Below are 26,047 nucleotides of genomic sequence, written 5' to 3'. Positions count from 1 at the left end.
GTTGTTGTTGCTTTTTTGGCTGACGCTCGAACATTATTGCGTTGATTGATTTTCGTTGTTTTCGTTTACTCTTTGCTATTTATCTATGCATTGGCGACCTATATACGCTCTAACGGTACATATACATGTATATCTGTATGCCACAATGCATATGGTTTATGCGAAAGTAACGTTACGCTACCCGAGTCGATTCACACACACACTCAAACACACAAATACGCTCCAACTTACTTGCACTTGATTGCCACCAACATCGCCCCCACACTTTCAAGCGCAATTACCTAGCACACTGCTCAGGTCTTTGCATACTCACTTTTGAAATGTTTCGGACAGCAAACGAATTCCACGCCCGAGAACAATGAAATACCACAGGGCAGCAACATGGCGAAGCTGCGCATTTGCATGCCGCGCTCCTGGCAAGCGGCAGCGCCAGTCTGGTTCCATCTAACGAATGGCCAGCAACGTGAGGCGTTGTGAATGTGATCGAAGAGGCATCCTTCGGGCACGAGCAGGGCATCCGACTGGAATGGTCCTTCTGAAAGCAAGTGCATAATGTAGCAAGCAGAAATTTGCCGGTGTACGTTTGAATATTAAATAAAACAGAGAAAAAGAAAATAGAATGTTAGGAATGTTGAAAAAGATAGAAATAGAGGGAGAGAGAAAAAAGAGAGATAGAGACGGGAGCGGGCGAGAGATATTAGTTAGGTGGTTTGTATAATAAGAAAAAAAAACATAATCTAGCATTTAAAGAATAAATTTTTAATTCTATGTTATTCTATATTATTCTATGTTTTTAATTCTCTTATCGTAAATATAGTTCATTTTCGATATGCTATTTGTATTTATCATTTAATTCTCTATTATGTCAGATTATTTATATTCGATATTCTTGTTGTCAAATTTTCCTTTACTTTTTCTATGTTTTTTTACTTTAATTTAATTTAATTTGTTTTATTATTTATTCCTTATAAAAGTTTTTTGCTAAATTCTATACTGCACGGTCCTAAAAATTATTGACTTTTTGAGAAATCATTTCTTTATATGCTATGTTATATATTCGATGTTTTTGTTTCCATGTTTTCCAATATTTGTTACCCAAACTTCCATATATCTTTCTGTAAACGAGTCTATATTCTATGTTTTATATATTTTGCAATGTTCTATGTTTCTAATTTCATACTTAAAAATAAAAGCATGTGTTGAATTTATAGAGTGAATGCAGTGCTTAGCTTATATTTAAGAACCAATTCTATATTTCATATTCTACGTTTTTTATGTCATTATTTATATTCGATACTCTTGTTTTTATAGTTTCCTTTATATGCTGTGTTTTATATTCGATGTTTTTGTTTTCATGTTTTCTAACATTTGTTATTCAAAACAAGTTGTTATTCTATGTTTTATATACTTTGCGATATTCTATCTATCTTATTTTATATTTTTAATTACAAAGTATGCGCTGAACTTATTGAGCGAATGAAATGCCATATTTCCTTTTACGTATCTGATATTCGAGCCCAAATTCTATATTTCATATTCTACGTTTTTTATTGTTTATGCTTTAATGTGCTATATAAATATTATACTAATATAGTCTATATTGGTTTTTCATTTTCCCGGATTTTTTCCTTAATTTTTACATTTCTTTCATATTTTCATAGTCTACTCACCCAAGCAACGGAATGGTTTGATCCAACGATGCGCCCCTTTGCATTTTGCCGAATTTAAAGCGCCCTGACGACACCAGCCGCCGATTTTCTGATAATGCGAAGATTCAACAATATTAGTGATGTCACGATTCGGATAAGCCTGTAAGAAAGGGATGAGAGTGTGAGTGAAAAATATTTTTATTTATTTATCAATATACAGCACAGTGCATACACATATTAGATAGTTGATTGGGGTATATAAGGGTGTATAGCTTTTTCGGTTGGTTTACTATATTGCATAAAAGAATCTTGATTTTGTAGCAACTCTTATTTTTTCTAATTGCCTTACGAAATGTGTTGATATGGACAAAGTTCTTAGTGATATTTTTAAAAAGCTTAGTTTAAAAATAAAAAGCTTAAGTTCAGTGATAGATGGCGCTGTGTTAAATGTATGCTTTGTTCTAATTGTTAAAACTTTCGTCAATGCTTGTTACCGTCTCAAGTCGGAAAATTTTCAAACCCAACAGCTGCTCTACATTTTAAGTTTCGTATGACTCAAAAATTCTGTTTTGAACACCGCTACAGCCTCAAGCGGAAATCCGCATAGCTCTGGGTGATTGAAGACTTGATTGTCTGGATCGCTAGATAGCACACTTATTTTGACTGATCAGCTGCGCATTAGTGTTTGTTGACAGATTATCAGATGCCGCAGGTATGACTTGGAAGCTCTTTGGTAGTTGTTGCTTATCTTGTGTCCATGCAGCCAGCCGCGCGCTCGACGACTCCAACTAAATTTTGTCACTGCGGTGCGGTTAAACATGACAGCATTTAATTTGCTTTACTATAATGTAATTCATTGTTGTCGTTGTTAATGGATATTTTGCGGTTTACAGTTAATTTTGCACACAAAACAACAACTACGGGCATGCAATTTAATCAGCAATTAGGTGAACTTTCAATGAATTTACTTCGAAAGTGGCATTGAGGCGTTTATTGATGCTGACATGACCCATCAGTGCTGATGAGTTTAGCTCAAAGAAGCGATTTAATTGCCAAAATGCAGTAAATAAGCGACTGTCAGTCGGTATAAGTAGCTCGAAGGGGAGTTGTGAGGCTTTGCAGCATTTGCTCTTATGCTAATATATGCGTGTGCTTGTATGTGTGTGTGTTGCTGTTGAAGTGTTGGAGCGGTGATTTGCAATTTTGGGGCGAAATGCAACACTGCCGCGCGTGTGTGCGTTGCATGTACAACCTTGACACGACAACGATGCGCCGCAAGCTGTGCGCCAACCACAGCAAAAACAATAACAACAACCACATTAATTGAAACAACATCACGTTGACAACGACATACGACAACAACCAATAAAACACGCTCCATTGAAATGCGATGATATTGTGGCGCTGGCATGTGTGTGTGTGTGTGTTGCTGCTGCTGTTGGCGATAAGCGTGCTGCATACACAAACAATGTGTGGGGCTAGCAGCTGCTGCCGCTGCGCCGCTCCTACAAGTAACTTACCGATTGAAAGTATATGTATGTGTGTGTGTGTGTGCACGTGTATCAAGCACGCTGTCACTTCGATTACAAAATCAATTTCGTGCACCTTAACTCGTCGCCTTGCCGCTCGCATTGACAATAACGATGACAGCAAGCCACGCACGAGCATGTCAAGGCAATCGTACGTACAGACAGACGGACGTACAAATGTTTGGTATGGTGGAACGTGTGGTTGTAACATTGCCTGCCAGCACTTTGCACTGATTTTGAGTGATTGTTGTTGCTGGCGTAAGCTGAGACAGTTGTTAGTAGGCGGCGGGTGGGAGATCGGGGTTGGCAGTTGTGTGCGTACGTTTGTCAGCTATTGAGCCTCTTAGCTGCAATACCAATTACGCGCACGCATATAAATCACGACGCATGCAATGTAACGCCTAAAACTAGGCAATATTTGTGGACAGTGCGTGGTCGACTGCAGGCTGCGCGCTGCTAGGCCTTCATTGCACGAGGCGCTGCAGCAGCTGGTGCATGACAAACGACCGCAAAGGTGTGCGGCAGCAGAGTGCGGAAAGAGCACACACACACATACGCCCACGCAACGCAATGTTGGCATATACACGCATGCATAGTTAATAACCGCAGCTGTGCGGCAGTTGCGAATTATATCGACTCTTTGCATACACCATGTATGCACTGTATATGTATGCGTGTGCGTGTGCGTTTGAGCGTCTCGCATGGCAAACAATAAAATTAATTTTGTCATCTAAATTTGCAAAATAACACACTGAGAGCGCAATAAACATATGTAGCTCATGCATACATAATAAACTAGTAACAAACTCACACAAGCGCACAAACACACACACACACACTCATAAAGCCAACCACATGCACTGTGCGCTACAAATTGCAGTGGCATTGCTGAAATTTATTAGGAAAATGCGCTCGTCTCATGTGAATGCGATATTAACAAGCACACACATGCATCTATGTATGTACATATGTATGTACAAGTATGTATGTATTAGTGAGTGCGTACGTGCTTTTGCCACACATGCACATATACTATATATTGCTTACGTGCACTATAATATGCATAAACGCGCACACAGTAAAGTTAACATAAGTATTTCGGAGTACCGAATTTGTGCATATCGGGATTTCGGAATTAGCAAATTTGTGTTCGGGATCCCAAAATTATTCTTTGTTATATTTTTGAAGAAAATAACCCTGAAAGCGCAAATATAAAATTTTGATTTCGGGATCCCGAAAATATTTTGTCGGGATCAAACCATTTTAATTTATTTGTACATTAAAATTTCAATAGAAAAGTCTGGGTCACGACAGTTCAAATTTGGCTATATCGAAATTTCGGGATTTTAAAAAATTTAAAGCGGAATTCACCATGCGAAACAACGAACCAATTCGAATATACTGTATGTATGTATATTAATTTTTATATATTTATTGTAGCCCGCATAGACATTTATCCTGCTGATGTTACTCATACGCCATGTAGCATCACAGCGATTGTAAGCGGTTTCCATAAAAATGCTATACCTACATAAATAAAGCTTTGCATACACATTTCTGACACTGTTGTAATGCGACAGCAATAAATCAATAAATGCTCGTTTGGCATATTTGTCGCGCTGCAATATTATCGTCAGTGTTTTTTGCAATAAAAACAATGGAAGCGAGCTTAAATTGCAATTTATGGCTTAGCTGTGGAATATTTGAAATTTCAGTTGCTGCTTTTGCAACGTTCATTAACATTTAGTGTTGGGGGTCGGATTTTTAAAAATGCGCTATTACGCTACCGGGAGTTGCAGCGTAAAAGTATGCTACAAATTGCGGCTGAATGCGTTATAGCGTTTTAAAATATAATTTGTGCGATTTTTTTTGGAAAGTTTTTGCAATATACACTTCTACATGCATATATATTATTTCGAAACATTTTCAATAAATTTTCAGGTTTTCGTGTGCCTTTTACAATGGCACGCTCTTCCAACCAAAAGTGCCAGCAGCTAATACTGCACAATAGAAACAGCTCCGTTTGGAGCATACTACATAGAAACATCAACATAAATTCTATTAAATTAGTTATCTCTTTAACTCCGACCATCAATCCAGCCATCTATCCCTACACAAACCGCTGTAACCTCATCTTCATAGCTCATCTCACTTAATCTTCGACGCTAATAGAGAACACTTCGGCAACGCCATGCGTCGCGCCCAGCGACCAACCAACATTTTGCGGTTTTCATGCGAAAGATACGTGGCTCATCAGTTGCATGCGGCCTTTTGAAAATGCACTAACGACCCTGACTCAGCCGGAGCGTCCGGCAAATGCCACACAATTAATGGCTTCGTTTGTGGTTGCTCAATGATAGCTGCTGTTGGCCACTAAACAGATTGAAGGGTGCATACATAATTACAGCATAGGTATATATAAGTGGTTGTGCTTGTAAATACCTACATATGTGCATGTGTACATGTGTGTATGTTATATGCAGACAATATTATTACATCAACAAAAAAAACCCTAAAATTTAAAAAATGCCGCAAATTTAAGCATAAATTTAAAATATTACCATTAACTCCCTGTGGTATGTATATTTTGTAGAGTTTTGAGCTTGCAGCCAACAGTTCTGCGCATTTTCTTGCATTACTCTTGAGAACAGCGATGGTTGCTGATAAGTACAATATGTCTGAGGCGCCTGTGGGTATGCTATCGAATTTGAGTTACGCGTATACTCTTGAACAAATAAAATAGCTTAACGACTTTTGCGCTAAATCTTGAAAGCGTTTAGTAAAAGTTTTGCTGAGAAATTTGTGGAAATTTTTTGTAAATTGTTTTTATAACGTTTAAAATTAAGTCTGCAGAAAGGTGTCTTCAAAAAGCTGTCTGCAAAAAGATGTCTTCAAAAAGGTGTCTGACGGTAGCTACTTATTTACATACATACGTATATCAAATTTGAACCGGACTCCAATATATTAAAAAAAAACCATTTTCTTGTATTTTATTACAAATCTTTATTATTGCCTTCAAAAGAGGCTGCTTTTAGCATATACAAGCATGTCAATGTTTAATCCAATTTTTTATATAGAAAATTATATACTGGTTATAAGCGCTGGCTGGTACGGGGCGTGCTTCTAAAAGAAATGAGTTTTGGTTTCGAAAACAAATAAAAAAAAAATGGTGACATTAAGCCAAATATGCCGAATACGCTGGCTAAGCGATGACTCTCGTGTCAAGCTTGGCTTAAAAGTCAGTCACTATCATGTCTAAAAGTTACGGCATATTATCGTAGTGAAAAATGCTTGGTACTCAGCTATGTTTCCAAGCGAGTTCTACTCACAACTGTTGCAAAAAATGCAGGTCTCTTGGTACAAGCCTAGCCTTGGCATGCTTAATACCAAAAATATTAGCCGAAATGTGTTGAGTCGATGAAAAATAAATGTTGAGTTTCGCTGCTATCGCTCTGCTGCCAATACAACGATTTTCAAGCGCTGTTACTTTAACTTTTTCGTTACTATCTTTATTAACAGTGGTCGATGGACGACTAACTAAGTTTTTGATGAGTTCACGAACACCACTGAATGCTTGGTGCCACTCAACTACTTGTGTATGTGATAAATTGGACTACATAAAACACTGCTGCAACAGTTTAAGCGATTGCGAAGCTGTGATGCCATGTAGATGGCATAGATATAGATGATGATAGATAATAGAAAATATAATATAATCTATATAGGGAATATAGTAGTTTATATAGGTTTATAGAAATTTCGTAGTTTCAATGAACCAGTCCGAGTCAAATTAGCGCAGAGTGTATAATCGCACAGTTCGTTTTAAAATTTTAATGAAAAATTCATTAGTGTTATTTTAATATTTATACGCTGTTAATCGTTTACTTTATAAGTCTACATGTGTTTATGTTCACTTGTATGTACTTATATGTGTTTGCTGTAGGCCTTCATACCGTTCGTTTCTCATGCGCAGCCGGCACGTGGCTTGACATTTTTTTCCAATAATATTTTTTTGACCAAATGAAAGGTGGCTGCTTGCTCGCCTTCATGCATATAAATACATTAGGGTGTGCGTTATTTGACAAGTTGTTTGCTTATTTCTTGCAAACGTCCCCTAGAGTTGCACTAATGTTCTGCATTCATAGAGTACAACATGTCGTATGAGCAACACTGAATTTTAAAGGCACTTGTAGGTATGCCCAGTACACTTCGCTCAAACTTTTATTGCACACTACTTTCAAAGGCATGTTTTTATGAAAAAAATCTTTAAGAACTTTTTTGTAGAGCGCTAAATTTTGTATTAAAATATGCTTTTATCAAGTTTTGAAGCTGTAAACATTAATGATTTTATAAATGTGAAAAAATGCCACACGGGAAGAGTTAAATGACAGCTATATGCTATAGTGATCCGATTTGAACAATTTCTATGGCGATTGCACCACTGCCTTAGACAATAGCACATGCCAAATTTCGTGCAGATACCTTGTCAAATGAAAAAGTTTTCCATACAAGGACTTGAATTTGATCGTTCAGTTTGTATGACAGCTATATGCTATAGTGATCTGATCCGAACAATTTCTTCGGAGAACACATTGTGGCCTTAAATAACGACCCGTGTCTAATTTCGTAAAGATACCTTCTCAAATGAAAAAGTTTTCCATACAAGCACTTGATACCGATTGTTCAGTTTGTATGGCAGCTATATGCTATAGTGGTCCAATATCGGCGGTGCCAACAAATCAGCAGTTTCTTAGTGAGAGAAGGGCAGGTGCAATATTTCAGAACGATATATTAAAAACTGTGAGACTAGCTGGTACATATACAGACAGACGGACGGACTACGCATGCTGATCATTTACATATATATTTTATAGCGCCTCAGACGTTTCCTTCTGGGTATTACAAACTTAATATACGCTGTTAAGGGTATAAAAAAAAGCAACTTGGCAAATAGCGGACACCGTATCATAAACATATGTACGTATATAATATTGTAGTATGTGTGCTGTTTTGTTTCAACATTGTGAGTTGAAGTGTGTTTGTTTGTATGCGCTTGTAGTTGTTGTCTACTCATGCGTGCTTACAAGGTAAATCCACTTGAACTATTTCGCATTTAACCACTTTGTGTCATCTGCAGCGCACACATGCATTTATATGTACTCAAATATATATATATATATATATGTGTGTGTGTGTATAGAGCTGAGTTATAAAAACAATAACAAAGAAGTGAAATAAAAATAAAATGACAACGGCAGGATTCAGTCATCGAATAAGCAATATGTTTGCATATGCATTTGTGTATATATATATGTGTGTGTTTGGCTAAATTGGTCGCTGTATGCATGTGTGTATGTGTGCTTAAGCGTTTGCTGCATGTGACATGCATTTATTGAAAAAGTCTATACCAACGCATAAACACATAGGTAGGGACTAAATGTGAAGGATATTGAAATTTCTATGTGCGTGTGTGTGTACTCGTATACATACGAGGCGGTGTGAGTAGCGAGCCAGTTGGTGGAATGAATTCACGCGCACCAACAGCGAGCGAGGACACATTGTTGACAAGACTATTACAAAAGCAACAAAGAATGTACGCAATGCACAAAAACAATGCGCATACGCCCACACAACGACACACACACACATATACATATATATTTATAAAGAGCATACACGTACGGACCAGCAGCGGGTCAGCGTGTAAGGAACGCTGCCTGAGTGGCGGAGTGGAGTGAAGTGCGAGGCTGAGTGTGTATGCGACCCTACAACTATATTTCACGCGTGTGCATATGTGTGTGTGTGCGTGCGATTTGAATGACTCTGGACAGGTGCAATACGCTCATTAGCCCAACATGCTACTTTGGAGACTGCAAAAACCAAAAAAACGTGTATAAATCGCTAATAAGCAGCTGAGTTGTAGAGCGGAGCCGGGTAAAAGTGCAGCGGGGCCAGAACAAAGCTGCTGTCAGTTGAAAGCGAAGAAATTGCAATGCCGCTATATATATTTACATCAGTGTGTGTCTGTGTGCTGGGCTGTGGTCGCTCTTGCGGTACAAATGTATTCTGCTGCATCAGGGCACATTTGGGTCGTCGGGCAGGCAGGCAGGCAGCCAGTGAGGCGGCCACACAAGCACAAATTTGTGCAGGGAAAATGAGCGCAGTGCGGGTCTCAGCCGAAATGAGGCATATATACATATATATATATGTTACTACTAAGCACTTTTTGTGTGCGTGTATGTGTGCAGCAGCGCTCAGTGAGGCAAAAAATCGCAAGCTATATGCTTGTATATGGGTGTGTGCTTCCGAGATTAGCCACAAAAAGTGCATGAGAAAATGTAGAAAAAATTGCGAAATTTAAAGCGCAGTAAAAGTGGTTGTTATTGTTGCAAAATCTTGAAGAAAAACTGGCAATAAAAAATCAAACGGCAGTCGTGCGGAAAAAGCTAAACAAAAGCATAATACGTTGCGAAAGTTTGGCACAATCACAGAGTTGTATTGCGTTGTGGTCTATAATAAAAATGCTAATAGAGTTGTGGGCGGTGGGAGTGGCAAAGTTGAGTGAGTGACAGCTGAATTTGTGGGAGAAAGTGGTAGTTAACCTCAAAATTAATTATTCTACCATGAAAACATATAAAAACTAAATGTATAGCTACACAATTTGTAATCTTTTGTGAAGAGTGGAATTTTTTTAAGAACAAGAAATAAATTTTCCCGTTTCAAAATATTGAACGATTAACGCTTAGTCAAATTTTAAAACTTAGACTTTTTATTTTTATTCATTTTTTTTACTTCGAAAATTATTTAAATTAAAATAGAAACTTGTTTTTTGAATTTATGTTTTTTATTTTTTGTTTGGCTTCAAATATTTAAAATATAAGTTTAAAATTAAATTAAAAATAATAATAAATATCGAAAAAATAAAATTATAAATTTAAAATAAAATAATAAAATTATGAGAAATAATTAAAACATTAACAATTCTTAAAGAATTAAAATTTTAATTATTGTAATTACACATTGTTTTTTCTTATAAAAAATTTAATTAATTTCAGAATTTTAATTATATTAATGCAACGAAATTAATTTAACAAAGTAGTGATAAAAAGAAAAACTAAAGAGAAATTAATTAAAAAATTAGAATTTAAATTAACTTCTCAGTAATTTTTCTTTTTAATAATTGAAATTTAAATTAATTTATGATAATTTTTTTTTTTAAGAAATAAAAATTTAATTAACTTCTCATAATTTTTTCTTCATAAAAATTAAAATTTTAATTAATTTCCGTTATTTGTCTTTTTAAAAACACAAATTTTAAATAATTTCAAAATTTTAATGAATTTCTAATTAGTATTTAAAGTATAACAATAAAAAGAAAAAAATTAAAAATATAATAAAAAAAGAAGAAATTATGACATCATAATTCAAAAATGAAAAAATTAAAATTTTAATTAAATTCTCATTATTTTATTTATTGTTATTATTTTTTTAAATAAAAAAAATTTAATTAATGTCTCATATTTTTTTCTTTTTATTATTATTGTTATTATTTATTAATCAATAATTTTTTTTTTAATAATTAAAATCTAAATTAACTTCTCATTAATTTTTCTTTTAATAATTAAAATTTAAATTAATTTTACATAATATTTTCTTTTTAGAAATAAAAATTTAATTAACTTCTCCTAATTATTTCTTCAAAAAAATTCAAATTTTAATTAGTTCCCGTTATTTTTCTATACATTAAAATTTTAATTAATTTCTCGTTTCTTTTTGTTCTTTTCATTATTATTACTTTTTTTCCATTTTTAACTTATTTTGCATAATATTTTAATTAACAAAAAAAAAGTAGTACATGTTTTGTAGTTGCTATTTTTTTTTTTAAGTTTTTGTTTTTATAGGAAAGATAAAAAAATTAATTTCATAAATATTTAAAGCGCCAAATCTGCTATGAAAACAATAATTATATTATTATGTTTTAAGGTTTTCAAAAATAGAAAATTTTACTATATTTCCTTGAGAGCTTTGAAGTTACAAAGTAATACCTAAAGCTTAAATCCCATTTTTCTTAAGTTTATTTCTTGAAGCAACTTTCGCAACTTTCAGTGAGCTTTCTTCGCTTCCGCCTCCGCACGCGCACAGCTTTCACTATCCCAGCCGAACTTTCACTAGCTGTTCTGCTTAAACGGCGCACATTTTTTTCTTTATTACAACCATTTGTTCAGCGCAAAAATAGCAGAAAACAACAACACAAAAAGTCTGCTTAATTTATGCGCCAACCGCTCATCTCCCTGCCCCGCTCTAACGCGTTCGTGTGGGTCGTCATGTGGCGTAATTAAATGATGCCGAACTCAGTGAATTCATTAAGCGCCGCCACCGCTGCTGCTGCTGCGCTACTTAGGCTCGCGCGCCTTAAAGCATGCTACGGCATTTAGAAAAACCGAGACTAAAGCGCAAGCACAGCCATTATCTTCACCACCGTGGCTGCCAGTGGTTGTTAGTGCAACGGCTGGCGAACGCTAAGCCCAGGCCACAACCGAAAAAGAAAACCGAGTGGAATGACACGTCGAAATGACAAGCGTAGGGCAGAAAAAATTTAATGTGCTTGAAAAAGCTGAAAAAGTTTCGCAAATATGGCGTTGCCTTAGTTTTTCTCATCGTCGGTATGCGCCTAAAAGCTGGCTATGCATGCAAGCCATGTTCCTCAAACGTGCACAGTCTGTCATGTTCCGTGAGGCACACACTGCTGCACGTGCATACCGCAGTTCCATTGTGGCTGCTTAATCTATTTCTCTGCTTATTTTGCACTTCCACTTGATTATTCCGGCGCTGCCGTTATCGTTTATCTCTTATCTCGTTTTTCTCTCACTACGCTTCTGTGCTTTACTTCTTCATTTGGTCAATCCTGCTATACTTGCATGGGGAGTGGCGTCTTTTCACCAAGCCTCTCTACCCGCCGCTCTTTATTTCCTAATTGACTGACTCCTTAATAACTTATTTCCCTTGTTGGTCGCCATCATCTGACCGATTTTCTATTTTTCCTTCCATACATTGCATGCTCCACCATTAATCGGATCCTCAGCCTCCGCAGCAAAGGCGCCAACTGCTCTATTCAGTTTTTAGTTTTCCCCATTTGAGGCTCTATTTGCTCAACTACTTGTCTTCGCTGCTCATTAAATTCCCTTGCCTCTCTCGCCACTGTCTTCTTTGCGGGCACTATTCATGGCGCTGGTCGACCGCTCTCCTCAGTTATGCAGCCATATGTTGCCTTAATATTTAGGCTTTTGCTTTATGTGGTTCTGTCTGTTTAAGTGCTTTTCTGTCTTTAAAGCCTGCTCACTACAGTGCTCTCAAGTAATTTACCAAAAAGCAAAAACATTTATTATTACTATAGACGAATGCAGGTAATAATCGCAGGACGAGTCGAAATTTTTATCTTAGACAAAATGGCGGCTTGTATAAAAACAATTTACACTTTAGTGTGACTTAAAAAATCGAAATTATAATCGAAAACCTTATACCTCCGATTACTACCTGATAAATATATCTAAGAAGGTCGTCTGAAAATTTCCAGTCGAGCGGTTCAGCTGTTTCGGCTCAATTTAGCTAATCGTTTCTGCAAACAAGGATTCGGGAAAATTGTGTTTAAAATTTTGAGAGCCGATTATACCAAGTTAAAAAAACTTTACATATACGCACACATTTCCAAAACTATTTGCCAGAAAAGTTTAAAATTTTCGAAGTGTTTTATCAAATATATTTGCATTCGATATATAAACAAAGACAAATTATTTTTTAATATTTACAAGTGTATATAACCTATTATGAGTCAGACATTTCACATTTCTACAGCGTATTCTGTATCCCACTACAACATTCTCAAGAAAAATTATTTTTTTCGCTCAGCGCGAAGGTATGCTAAATTTATTTTATTTTAATTTTAGCAAAAAATGGTGAAGTATATGCTAGAAACATATAAGCATAGTCTGCGATAGTTTGTCAAGGCATAAATTTTTGCAGATTAAACTATAATATCAATTTGATAAAAATATATTTAGAGAAACTGTAGCCTACCTTTAGGATGAAGGGCATTTGCTATTAATAAACGGTGACCGCTAAAATTTATTATACATTTATTCATGCATGGAATTTAATTTTTTAGACATTTATTGGCACTTTTTGTTTCTTTTTTGTTACAATTTTTTTCTTTTATTTAAGTTTAACTCAAATAAACGGTAAATAATTGATTTCCGTTGAGTTATGCCGCGCTTGCTATGCTTTCATAGCGATTTTCCGGTACAAAATAAATTGAGGAAGTAAAGTAAACAATTAAGTTTTCAATTAAAAGCAAATATATACCGTTAAATATGCCTTTTTTTGTTAGTGAATTAAATATTTCATTACTTTTGCATTACCAAGGGTATACAGTTATACTGATGGGAGGGAATCAGCGTAAAGTATTGTCAGCATAAGTGACAGCCGGGGGGAAGCCAGCTGGCAAATCGAAATTGAAGTGTGTGCAAAAATGCAAAAATCAAAACAAAAATGGAAAAATGGAAAAATGTGCGCATAATAAAAATCAATTTCAATGAAAAACACTTAAAAACAGACAATCATTGTGTACGCAATAACGACAACAAATTGCTGCCACATGAAATTTGCATGCGCGCCGCTGCAATCAATTGCCTATCAACAGCAGCCGCGGCGCGATCGAGAGCACTGCTGAGTCAATGGCGTACAGCGCGCGGGGCTGGGTCCCAATGCGACCACGCAGCTGCGACTCGATATGTATTGTTGTTGTTGCTATTGAAATGCTGCTGTGGCTGCTGACAGGCGCAGCGACATCTAGTGGCATTTTATAAGGCAATTAAATGTGCAGCTGAAGTGCGCGGCAACGGTGCTGCAAATACAAAGTAAAATAAAGCATAAAAAATTAAAAAATAATAAATAAAAACTTAATTAAATCAATAAATAACAAAACGAAATAGTTTATAATAAAAATATGCAAAAATATATAGTAAAATAAAATAAAAATAAGCAATCAATTATTAAATAAATGTTACAAAAATACAAACATGTCAATGAGTGTAAAGCAGAAATCATAAAATTTATGCGCGGCACTATTGAAATTTATGGAGCCGTCAGCCTGCTTGTGTTTCCTAAAAAAAAAAAGCAAAAAGCAAAATACACTTAAAACTCGACAAAGCGCCGCAAAAAAGTGAAAAAAACACTTGCTGACATACTTTTAGGCGCACAAACACGATATTTAGCGTTGTGAATATTTCATTAATGCAATTGACAGCTGCTGACGTGTGATTTTTTGCGCTGCAGCTGAAATATTTATGCATGCGGTATTGCAGCAGCGAGCGGTGAAAAGAATCGGTGGCGGCAGCAATAATTGACTAGATAATAAAACTGTATAAAAAAGTGGCAATGCGCCTGCTTGATTGAGTGCGAATAGAGCGTGGAAGAAATAAGCTGAACAAAGCCGTGAAAGTGAAGTGATTGATTCGAGTAGTGTAGTTAAAAAATAACAAAAATAAATTTAAAAATTAAAAATGCAAAAATGCTTTTCTTTTCGTTAATAACGCGCGTTACTATTTATTCTAGCCAAAGTGCGGATAATTTGCATGCAATAATGACTTACTTGCGTGAAAAAATAGTAGAAAAGAGGTAAAATAATTATAGTAGAAGAGTGTCGTTGTTGTTGGCATAAAAAATTTATGTATACATGGGTTTTAAATATATTTAAAATTTGCAAATAATAATTTATAAAAAAAAGGAATAAAATTTAAATTTTGTGCGTAATAATTGGTATGTGAGCGGTTTTGATAGTCAGCGCAGGAATATTGTGAAAAAAATATAATTTTTTCAATATTTTAGTTTCTGCGCCTGAATGTAGACTATATTTTTTTTTGAATGAAAATTGCGATATCAGCTTGCATGGCAGGCAGGGTACAGTAAAAATTCAGCGGTTCACCAAAATAGCATGTGCTATCAAGTAGAAAACAACTATTGCTAAGAAAAGCGTAAAAAATCGCTAAATCAACTGTCGTAAGAGATTTTTATAACTATGAGGTTATATAGCAACGCATGGGTTACAAGCGCAGCAAGAAATTTAAGTTTTGAATTTTGGAAAAATTTAGTTAAAAAAAAGTATTGAAACAAACGCTGGAAATCAGCATCATATCTTCATCAGCATATCTTTATAATTTAAGCTTTTTTTCAGTATGGTAACAAACTGTGTGCTATACTACAAGTTCACAGCTTGAATATGATTTTTTTTCTAACAAAAAATATATTTTACATGCTATGAGGTTTTGTAAAAATGCAGGTGCTACAAGCACAGCAAAAAATTGAATTTTGGTATTTGCAGTTTATTTAGAAAAATATCGTACATAGCGCCGTAAACTAGGATAATACCAAGAAAATATATGCTTTAACTAAATATGTGTTTAAACTGGGGAACAGACTACTTTTTAAGCGTTTTAATATAATATGTTTTTTTTTTTAGTTATAAAACGTAAATTTTTCCCACTTATAACGAATGCATAGCTTTTCCTTATATAAATATGTGGCTGTATGCGGCGTGTATAAGATACTGTTGCATACTTTTTAGCGCATTAATTACATTTATATAGTATTTTTGATCTCTCATTTTTCATATGATTATTTTCGCGCTTAAAGAAATATTCATTATTAGTTGGCGTCATTTTAATTGCTGCACATGTTTGCCGCTGCGCATAACCTCGCTTTGCTGCAATGCGCTGCCACACACACACAAGCATATACATACACCGTGTTTCAACTGTTTTCAATTAAATGCTTTTTCTTTCGCTTTTTTTACTCAATACAAATTACATTTATTGCTTTACAATTTCACTGCACACACACACACACACGCACACATACATGCGCCGGCAGTTATTTGCATGCAGCAACACATATGCATGTGTGTGTATGGCTGTGTGTCGCTGTTGTGCGCAGGAAATGCATTTTGTACTTCAATTGCAATGTTCTTGTTGCATTCAATTTTGCTGTTGGCCTTCCAATTATTATTACATTTTCATTACAATGTTGTTTTTTCGCTTAAATAATGCATTTGCGTCTGTATGCCTGTGTGTGTGTGTGTTGTAATGAGAACGAAATGTCAAAGGAAATTGCTTTGTGCAAGCATGCAAACGGGTGCGTTGTGCAGGCACCGCCTAGGAGGGGCGAAATAATAGCAACAGCTGTGGGGGTGCAGCAGGGTTGCCACAATTTTTTTAGGGTATGCATGCACAACATTTTTTTCATAATTTTAGTGCGAAAGATTTTAATTTTTAGTTGAACATAACTGTGATTGTAAAAAAGTGAAATATAATACTTTTAAAGCTGGCAACCCTGATTTGTTTCTAATTAAATTAACTATGAAAATTTCGAACCGTCAAAGTTTTAGCCAAAATTATAATTTTTTTTGGAAAATTTTAAGTAAAACAATCATTTGAACTTGAATGTGGCAACCCTATAATTATTATGTTTAGGTAATGAAAATTTCAAACCAAATTATGTTTTTTGGAAAATTTCAGAAAAAAAATTAAACTAGCATGTGGCAACGCTATAATTATTATGCTTAGACACGCAAAAATCCCAAAATTTTAACCGAACAAAGTAAGAAACAATTTTTTTTAGCATTTAAAGTTTTAGTCGCAAATAAACATTAAAAAAATGATATGTTGGCAACTCTAAAATAATTGTGCTTACACCCGCTTCAGCAAAACACTGAAGTTTAAAGAAAAAATTGCCTTAAAAAATTTCTATCATTTAAAGTTTTAGTAATTACCAAAAAATAAATTTTAATTTAATTTTACAGTTTGGCAATCCTATTGCATACATATGTGGTCACACCAAAATTGCATCATGGCACATATTTCATAAAAATTTGTTTCTGAAATTGGCAACCCTGTTTTTTTACATAAAATAAAATTTCACATCACAGATAGAAAATTGACTGTGCCACGCTCCCCAGACAAATAAAAGTTTTATAAAAAGAAAAATAATTTGTTTTGCAAAATGACAACCCTACCAAGCTGGCAGCTGGAACATGTAAATGAGCTTGTTTGCTTTCTCTTTTGCTACACCATTTCGGTGTATTTGAAGTATATATAGGAGTATATGTGTTTGTTTGTCTTCTGTGTATGCCGCCATAGCAGCTGGTGTTGCCACTTTATTGGTATTTTCGCTTTAAATAATCAAATTTCGTTCGGCATTGAGCACCGTTATATTCATATTAATTAATTCAATTTATATTAATTAATTTATGTATTTATTTTTGTTTCTTCGCAGAATTCGGTTAAGCGCGCACACACACACACACACGCGTGCGGACGAGTGCAGTGTATCTGCCATGTGAGTGAAAGCCAAAAGGACGCTGTGAAATTTCAATGGGAAAACGAAAACGAATGCCCAACGGCGGCGCAAACGAACAACACGTGCTGCTACAACAACAAGGTCAGCAACAACAAAAGCAAAAGTGTCTGCCATTTCACCTTTAAAAGGAAAAAGGTTCGTATGCGCCTGAGGCAAGGGGCTTTAAAGCGCGCAGCGAAGGCGCCGCTTGTTTTCATTTTCGAAATTCTCGTAAATTTACTTTTTTTTTTTTAAATTTTTTGTTTCAAACGTTGCAGAAAGTCGCGGGCGCCTTTGAGGCTCACCTGTTTACTCATTCACTGCTCACCAGCAGTATCGATTGGAAATTGATTGTACTCCAAATATAGAGTAAGCGAAAAGTAGAGCAGCTATGCATGTGTGTGTAGGTATAAGCGTGTATGTGTTGTTGTAAATTCAAATTAGTAAATATGTACGTATTGGGCATGCAGGGCCCTCGATCTGCTTACTGTGGTCTGTTGACAGTTTTACGACACCTTTTCGGCACACCGGAAGTTGTGTGTTGCAGCCAAGAAAGCGACTTTCTGCCACAGCCATTTTCGTTAAACTGTTTATTGCGCTTTACTGGGTCGGCCACTCGCTCGCTTCGGCTTTTGTTGTTGTTCTTTGATTTAATTTTTTTTTTTGTTGCAGGTGACGCCGAATTTGGGTCACTTGCGCGCCTTTGTCGATTACTTTACGGAGCCTCACTTAACCTTTTGTGAACGCAATTTGGCTAAATTCGAAATCAATTATGAAAGCGGAAGTAATAACAAGGAAATTCGACACACTTTATTGGCAAATGTGCTAACGACAACGCCCAATATTCATTTATATGGCAATTTACCAAACTACGAGCACAATAGAAGAAGAATTTCATTCGACGACGAAGCTGAATTATTTTTGAACTTAGACTGAAAACTTGAAAAATCGCTAAAACAAAGAAAGTTCTTCTGAAATTTAAGCATTAAAATTGCAAACCACTCCTTACAATGCGGTGTATAAGACCATTCAAGTAAAACACATAATTAATAAACGTGATGTTTTTATTAAAAAATTTGTTTTATTGAAAAACTTAGTAAATAAATCGAAGCGTCATAGGTCAACGTAAGTATAAACACTATTTTTTGCAACTAAATAAAAAAAATATTATGCATTTTTCGCATAATATCTATAAAAACCAGCGATTTGCAACACATTTTTGATATTCCAAAATTTTGGGGTAATTCCAAATATAAATTTTCTTGGCTAGGATTATAGTACACGCGTTTCTGCAAATTTCCACTTTTTAGATTTTTTCTACGACTGCTCGTTTAGAAGTTATGAGCATTTTTATATACGGCGGTTGCTTGCTAGACGCCTGGTCACCTGGTAGAAATCTGGGATTTCGCTGCCAAATTGAATGCAATTTTCTGCAGCGACAGCAGAGGCACCAAAAATTTGCTGACGCTGTAGCATATGCAAAGGAGCAAAAATGGCACAACGTATATGGACAAACTATAAGAAATATGGTGGATATAGACCGGGGAACGGAAATGCGATGATATAGATGATGAACGGAAATGTGCTCGTATAGAAGAACTTTTAATATCACGAAGCATATGTAAAGGCGCAAAAAAGGAAGTGGAATATATAGCGAGTGTCGGAAACGAAAAATAACGGAAACGTTAAATCGGTTTAATGACTGATTTCCTAAAATTTTAATCCGAAATCCAAGATTAATTGCTTCCTTTTAAGTAGCTGCTGCCATTATGCAGTTGATGCATTTATACAGGAAGTACTTAAAGAAAAAAAATACTTCCTGTGTTAAAAATATTTCCGTTATCGGAATACAACTTCCGTTGCAACTTAACAAACAGGATATACAATACTTTAATTTTCATTTCCGGTTCCCGTCATATACATATATCCGGTCTCATAGTAGGTACGCCCTTACCTTTTATTTTGCGTAATATAAAAACTTCCTATTCATGAGCATGTTTTCGTTTCCGGTTTACAACTTCTGGAGATATAATGTAATTTCCGGTTCCCGGTCTATATCAACATCCTTCCACATATTATGTCCGTTTCCGTTGTTCAATTTTTGCTCCTTTGCATACTCTCATAACTTTTAAACTAAAAGTTGTAGAGAAAAATCGAAAACGTGCAAATTTGCAGAAACGTGTGGGCTACAATCTTGCACAAGAAAATTTATATTAGGAATTTTAGAAAATTAAAAATGTGCTGAGAGAGCCGTGCAATAGGTTGGGGGAACATTTTCGAGACTTTTGATACTTAATAAGAGTACACAACTTTACCATTTCGCACATTTTCATTTTCTAGCAGACACTTCAAATACCAAATTACCCGAAAACTGAAGCTTTATTCCCGCTCAGAATTTAAAAAATAGACTAGGCGGCGCTTCAGTGCTACGTAGTTCTGCAGAGAGTAATATAATATAAAGCCTCAAGCAGCTTTGCATCGAATTGTGGGCTTTTTGTGGCTGACTAATGATTGAAAATGACTTTTTAATGCCAGAAAAGCTTGTGAGCTTGTGGATTCTTTTTAAGTGGTGTCATGGCTAGAGCATGACAGCTGGTTAGGCAGCTATCATTTGCATAAACGCCTGAGCATATATGTGTGTGAGTGTGACTGTAGCAAATAATGCAAAAAATTACATTTCAAAAGCCAGGCTCATTGACAAGCCCCACACGAGTGTAGCTATGCATGTGTGCCTTTGTGTGTTTGTGCTTGCCCCGCGGCTTTGCGAGTCATGCAGCAAATGCAAGACATCATTACACTTGTGTGGAGCGCTTTGATGGCATATCCGGTGACACAGGCCAAGCAGATCAAAAACTATGTACAAGTATATACGTATACATATGTATGTATGAGTAAATAATAATAAAAATACAACAAAAACACACGCATGTCATGTAGGCAATGTAAGCAAGTCCGTGGGCATTAGGCAGAACATATAAGCTCAATCGCTTGGGCTCAAGTCTATGCGTCGCCGTAGGGCAACATCATTATCTAGCGTTTTCTGTTTGTTGTGCTTGCTGTTGTTTTTGTTTGCTGCAAACGTGTGGGTAAGCGGCACCAGCGGTAGAGTAGGGCATAAAAAATATGAAGCTAAGGTTGCTTTGGTTTGGTGGTAAGTAAATACAACTTTTACATTTGTTGCAGTTGAAAAAAAATCGATTTTATTTCATTGAATTTCCATCAAACTTAAGACAGGGTTTCCATGCATACTTTTTTACAAATAACTTTATATATATTTTTTGTTTTTAGAAAATAATGCGAAACAGTTAAGTTTAATAATATTTAGTATTTTTTTGCTTTTGTTGTTGCATAAATATTTTCCAACTTTCCTCCAGTCAAGTCAAGATTACGTCGAGAGTGGCTCTCCTTTATTAGTGTTAATGATGTTTTCAGTGAAGGTCAGGTGTGTAAACTGCCATTTGCATAAATCAAAATCAAATTATGTCATGTCATAATGTCTGTTTTAACTGTGCGCTCAAAAGCAGCAACACTTGCGCTCGCTTCTCTTAAGAAAACGTCACCTCATACACCTTGTCTTTTGCTCAGCGTTCAATGAGCATCTTCTAGGCTTGACGCACATCCTGGCTTGCTAATAACTTCCGGACATTATTGCTCATGTCCTCTGCCACATCCTTCCTCACAGCAGCTAGTGGCGCACATCCTTATTTATATATATTTTTTTAAGCTTTTCTTTGGCTTTTGCTTTGCTTGTGACACATTTTTTGCTTGTGACACATTTTCTTCAATGTTTGCTGCGTTGCTAAGGTCACTTCGACATTTGCGTAATATTTACGTGAAAAAAGAGCACAAAAGCAGAAAAAAAAGAAGAAAAAAAATTAAATGAAATAAAACAACAAAATAATATCATAACAACAAAAAATAAGCATAATAATGAAAAGAAAATAAATAAAGCCTTCAAAGCGAAATATGACATTGTGCAAAATAAATGCGACGAAATCGCCGCAGAATACTTGAGCACGTCCTGCGCCGCCGTCACAGCGCTTGACATTGAAACAGGCACACGTGGCTATTTAAAGCGGCAGTTGTGAGTGCAAAGGTGTATTTAAGCGCGCAAATAACATACTTGTTTTATATAATTTTTATAATGCTTTCCTACTAGTAAACGAGTTCAGTTGCGCATAAAGTTCGCTTTGTTTTTTCCTCTCTTTTGTGTGGCTAAAATGTTTTGCGTGTGGGCGCGCTTGAAAATAAATACGCTGTATATTTGGTGAACCGAAGCCGACGTAAAATGTTGTATGACGGTGACATATGCACACACAACCTAACAAAATGAGACTGATTTGAGATAAGGAACTAGTTCACAACTGGTCCGTGAAGTGTCACAGTGGCAACAAGTCGACTGCATGACGAGCACACAATTTCCTACGCGGTCTTAGAAGTGAAAATCAACGATAAAGTATGGCAATATATATAGGGTGAAGCATTTCGATGTTCGCTACTTAAAAAAAAATAAAAGAAAATGCAAATTTAATGAGAAATGTTTATTATCATTCAAAAGAAAATTCCTTGGTATTTATTTTTTGAAGATTATTTCTTTCAAATGTAGGCCGCGGCTATATCTCAGATGGTCCGTCCATTGAGCCCAATTTTCGATGACTCGTTTCGTCTTGTCCAAACCGAGACGAATGGTTAGTTAAAGTTAAGCGCTTAACAATCAAACGATATCGTTGGTTAGGAGTTAGACATAGACGTACGCATGAAAACGATGCTCCAGCTCCTTCGATTCGAGACGCAAGGGTGCAAGGGCACTCACGCACCCAAAGAACCATTCCCACGACAGTCGGTATTACGTAACTGGAACGGACTCTGATTTCTATACGACCAAGGGCTGTCAACTCGGCAGAGTTCTGCCGCTACAGTAACAACAACGCACCTAATGGAAGAAAAAAGTGTGACTTCGCAAAAAATGGAGGCAGCTGGCAGAGTTTAGCGTGCTCGGCGCAATCCGATCCACGACTGTAGTACCACAACTGATCAGAGTATGCGGTGACCTCCTTCGATGAATTCAAAGTAACGCTGTTACTATATATCTGATATTCACTCAGTGTTCGCCGGTCTTAACGATTCAACGTTTGGGCATGGCTAAGTAGTCTAAAGTAGTAGCATAGTTGCTTAGTTAACTTGTGAGTAAGATTCAATTATATAACTGGTTATGCACCTTAAAAACACGCGCAGGTTTACGAAGTTCCAATAAATTATCTTGCGGAGAGGGGGCTGCGACGCTTTTTCAATTCAGTGATGTGGAAACTTGGGCTATAAAAACTACATCGCTACAAAATTTAGAAACAACGAATGCTAACATGTATTTACAAAACTACTGTTTGATGAATGCGCAGGCAGTGTTGCCATTTCACCTTTAGTCGTGGGCACCTTGAGTAATAAATAACGACTAGTTGTACAATTTTTTAATTGCTTTGCTTGCTAGCGGCCAGTAGCCACTCAACACACACACATACAGGCATACAAACGAAATTTGTTTGTGCGAGTGTGCGTGTAGCCACTCATGAACTTCGCTAAGCAAACACACTTGTTCAAGTGCAAGTCCGTCGAGCGCACTGACATTGAACTCCGTTATAGTTTTGTTTACTCTTGCTCACAAGCATTTCCTTTTTGATATTTTTCACAAAAATATTTGTGTTAAAATAACATTTTCGCATGAATAATTCTTACAGAGATTTTTTTTTCACCTTTTTGCGTTTATGAAATTTAGTTTTAGTCAAGCTATGGAAGCGTGCAAGCATACTCTGATTGAATTGTATTACATTTTAGCATATTCTCAGCGCAAAATTGTGTCAGAAATATATGAAAGTGTTGAAATCGTTACTGTATAAAAACTGAAGAGCACAAGCTTCACAGGCAGGCACACTTTGTAACATCTAAGCTATAATATTGACAGCCCTAGAGGTTAGGTTAGCTTAGGTTAGATTTGATAGATATGTTTTCTTCTGATGAAGCTTGGCAAGTAACGGAACTAACTTCGTATTTCTGATTACGAATGACCGGAACAGCCAACGAAATGTAGAAATTTAGTGCAAACGGTACGCTTTGGTTAGTTAAACCCTGAAGTTGTTGTCGCCAGGTCCGTCTGCATATACACGAAATTTCGCCGTAGTTTTAGAGATTACGATTTGGTAATTTGCTCATGTTTTTTTCTGCACAAGAATATACTTATTTGTCTGAACCGCCGACATCGGACCACTATAGCTTATAGCTGGCATACGAACTGACCATTCAAACTCAAGTCCTTGTATGAACAACTTTTTTATTTGACGAGGTATCTTCACGAAATTTGGCACATATTATTATCCAAAAGCAGTGCTACAATCTTCGAACAAATTATGCAGATTGGACTACTATAGCATATAGCTGCTATGCAAACTGATCGAGCAAAATCGAGTTACACATTTTTTTATACCCTTTTATGCTATATGAAACACAGCTGTGAGCAGGCTTAGCAGCGGTTTTTTTTGTGCTTTCAATTGGGGTTGACGAATATGGCAACCTGCTTTCTACTCTACCAGCTAAAGACCAAGCAATCCGTTTGAAATATTGCCAACACCCTCAACTGTCTAAGCTGTTAATAATAAGTTGCAAATACCAATCAGAGCATTCCGAGAAATAAAGAAGTATAAAAGTATTTGCATAGCAAATTTGGTATTTTCCACGTTCAATCAATATACATATATTTCCATGTAGTTGTTGTGATTGTTGTTTATTTGTCGACCTGCTGCGCATAAATTTAGCACAATTGCGACACACAGCTCATAGAATACGCACACAAACACAGCAGTCGGCATAAATACCGACACACACACACACATAGGCGCTCATTCTTTGCATGCTGCTACAATACATTACATGTGTGTGTGTGTGTGTGTGTCTGGCAAAGTAAATATGGAACGCTTCAACGATAATTGAATGAGTGTATAAAAATAATCTCGGAAATATAAATTTTGATTTATTGCGACACTGCGAGCGACGGGCACAAGCGATGAATCAATTGTGTGCGGGGTGTGTGTGTGCTATGGAATGTTTAGCGTTGCAAATAAAATGATTTTGTAATAGCGTAGAATAAATTATGTGTTGAAAACGATTTCGAAATCATCTTTCTGTTGAAATTCTGCAAAATTTTCAAAAACATGCAATTATGAGTGAGCGCCAAACAACAGCAATCGCTGCAAACGACTACCAACTCTCATGTCCCTTACGTATGCGGTACAACGGTGTACTGCTACTAAGACGGTCCACTCTGCAGATTGAGTGCCAGAGAAAAAATTTCTTGAAATTTTTGTGGCAACTGCTCGAATCACCAAAACAGTAATCGAGAGCTCAAAAAATTCAAAATTAAAACGGCGTAAAAGTTTGCAGTTCTAAATTTCACGAAATTGACTTAAGCGCCAATGCGCTGCTGTTATAGAACATTGAAAAATTTTCTAGAAATGTGTTCGCATTTTCAAATAAGTTCAATGTGCTTCATGAATATGCGAAAGTTTCGTTAAACACCTCAGCAAAACAAAAAGTTTTTGATTTTGTCTTATTTTTCTATTGAAAAATTCGAACGATTTGTTATTGCTGCGTAAGCAAAGGTTAAAAGTGAAGGCAGTTTGTAGGCTTTAGCGAAGCTAAGACGACTACGGCGCACGCAGGCAAGTTTCGAAAATCGACAATAATACGTAAATATGTTAGCGCGTATGAGCGTAAATATATTTAGAGCAGGCTGTCATGTGAACAAAGAATTTTCATTCATAGAAAATGGTCAATAAGCGGCGAGAGCTGTAAACTACGCACAGGCCAGCTGAACAGCGTACCAGCGCAGCAAAAATAAAAATAAAATACAATCAAATAAATATTATTGCAGACAAATAGCAAATATTAATTTACATATATTTATATAGTACAAATATATATATATATAAACATATATATGTACATACATACTATTTATAGAATTTATAGGAGAGCATGCTCATGAGTAGAGTAACAATACATTATCGAAAGCGAAAGAGTGAAATAAAGCAATCAAAACGAGAATTTATTGCAAATATTTCTAGCAGAATTCAAAAACAAATATGCAATACACAAATATGTGTATGTAGGCGCTGTGAAACTCAAATTCCAAGTATACAGCATTGCTATGGCGTTGTCAAACAAAACGGCACGATAACCTCTGACCGCTGCCGAGTCAGACGCTCACACACGCGTGTGAGTGTGAGCGATACCATTGTGTGGCATAAAAGGCAAAATAACTACATGCAAATCAATATAAATGCAAATCAGCGCGACAACAGAATGAAAAATGAAAATGAAACCGCGTAGAAATGTACACAATCAAACATACAAACAATAATACAAAATAAAAAATTGAAAAAAAATGTATAAAAAATAAAATGATTATAATAAATATTATAATAAACAAGCAAA

At 35.8% G+C, this 26,047-nt stretch overlaps 1 protein-coding gene and 1 long non-coding RNA gene across 11 annotated transcripts in view; one reads left to right on the top strand and one right to left on the bottom strand.

Annotated features, from left to right (window-relative positions):
* LOC118680296 (uncharacterized) overlaps positions 1-18,615 on the top strand; it is a 93,524-nt gene extending 74,909 nt beyond the window's left edge. The window contains exons 3-5 of the long non-coding RNA XR_004975805.2: positions 1,662-1,830; positions 17,504-17,722; positions 18,239-18,615. This is a non-coding gene — a long non-coding RNA (uncharacterized lncRNA). The remainder of the gene's footprint in view (positions 1-1,661; positions 1,831-17,503; positions 17,723-18,238) is intronic.
* The window catches only part of Appl (amyloid-beta-like protein), a 137,827-nt gene that overhangs the window by 11,852 nt on the left and 99,928 nt on the right, over positions 1-26,047 (bottom strand). For 7 of the 10 annotated variants that reach the window (XM_070110531.1, XM_036359330.2, XM_070110529.1 and 4 more), the window contains 2 exons: positions 1,671-1,809; positions 314-535 (listed from right to left, as the gene is read on the bottom strand). In XM_070110531.1, coding sequence (XP_069966632.1) covers positions 314-535; positions 1,671-1,809 — 361 coding nt within the window. The remainder of the gene's footprint in view (positions 1-313; positions 536-1,670; positions 1,810-26,047) is intronic. The other 3 variants (XM_036359331.2, XM_036359335.2, XM_070110530.1) reach the window with 1 other exon arrangement.

This window comes from Bactrocera oleae, chromosome 5, assembly GCF_042242935.1.
Source record: "Bactrocera oleae isolate idBacOlea1 chromosome 5, idBacOlea1, whole genome shotgun sequence".
NCBI classification, from domain to species: Eukaryota; Metazoa; Arthropoda; class Insecta; order Diptera; family Tephritidae; genus Bactrocera; species Bactrocera oleae.
Note: the sequence above shows the minus strand (reverse complement) of the source record. Positions and strands in the feature narration are given on the sequence as shown.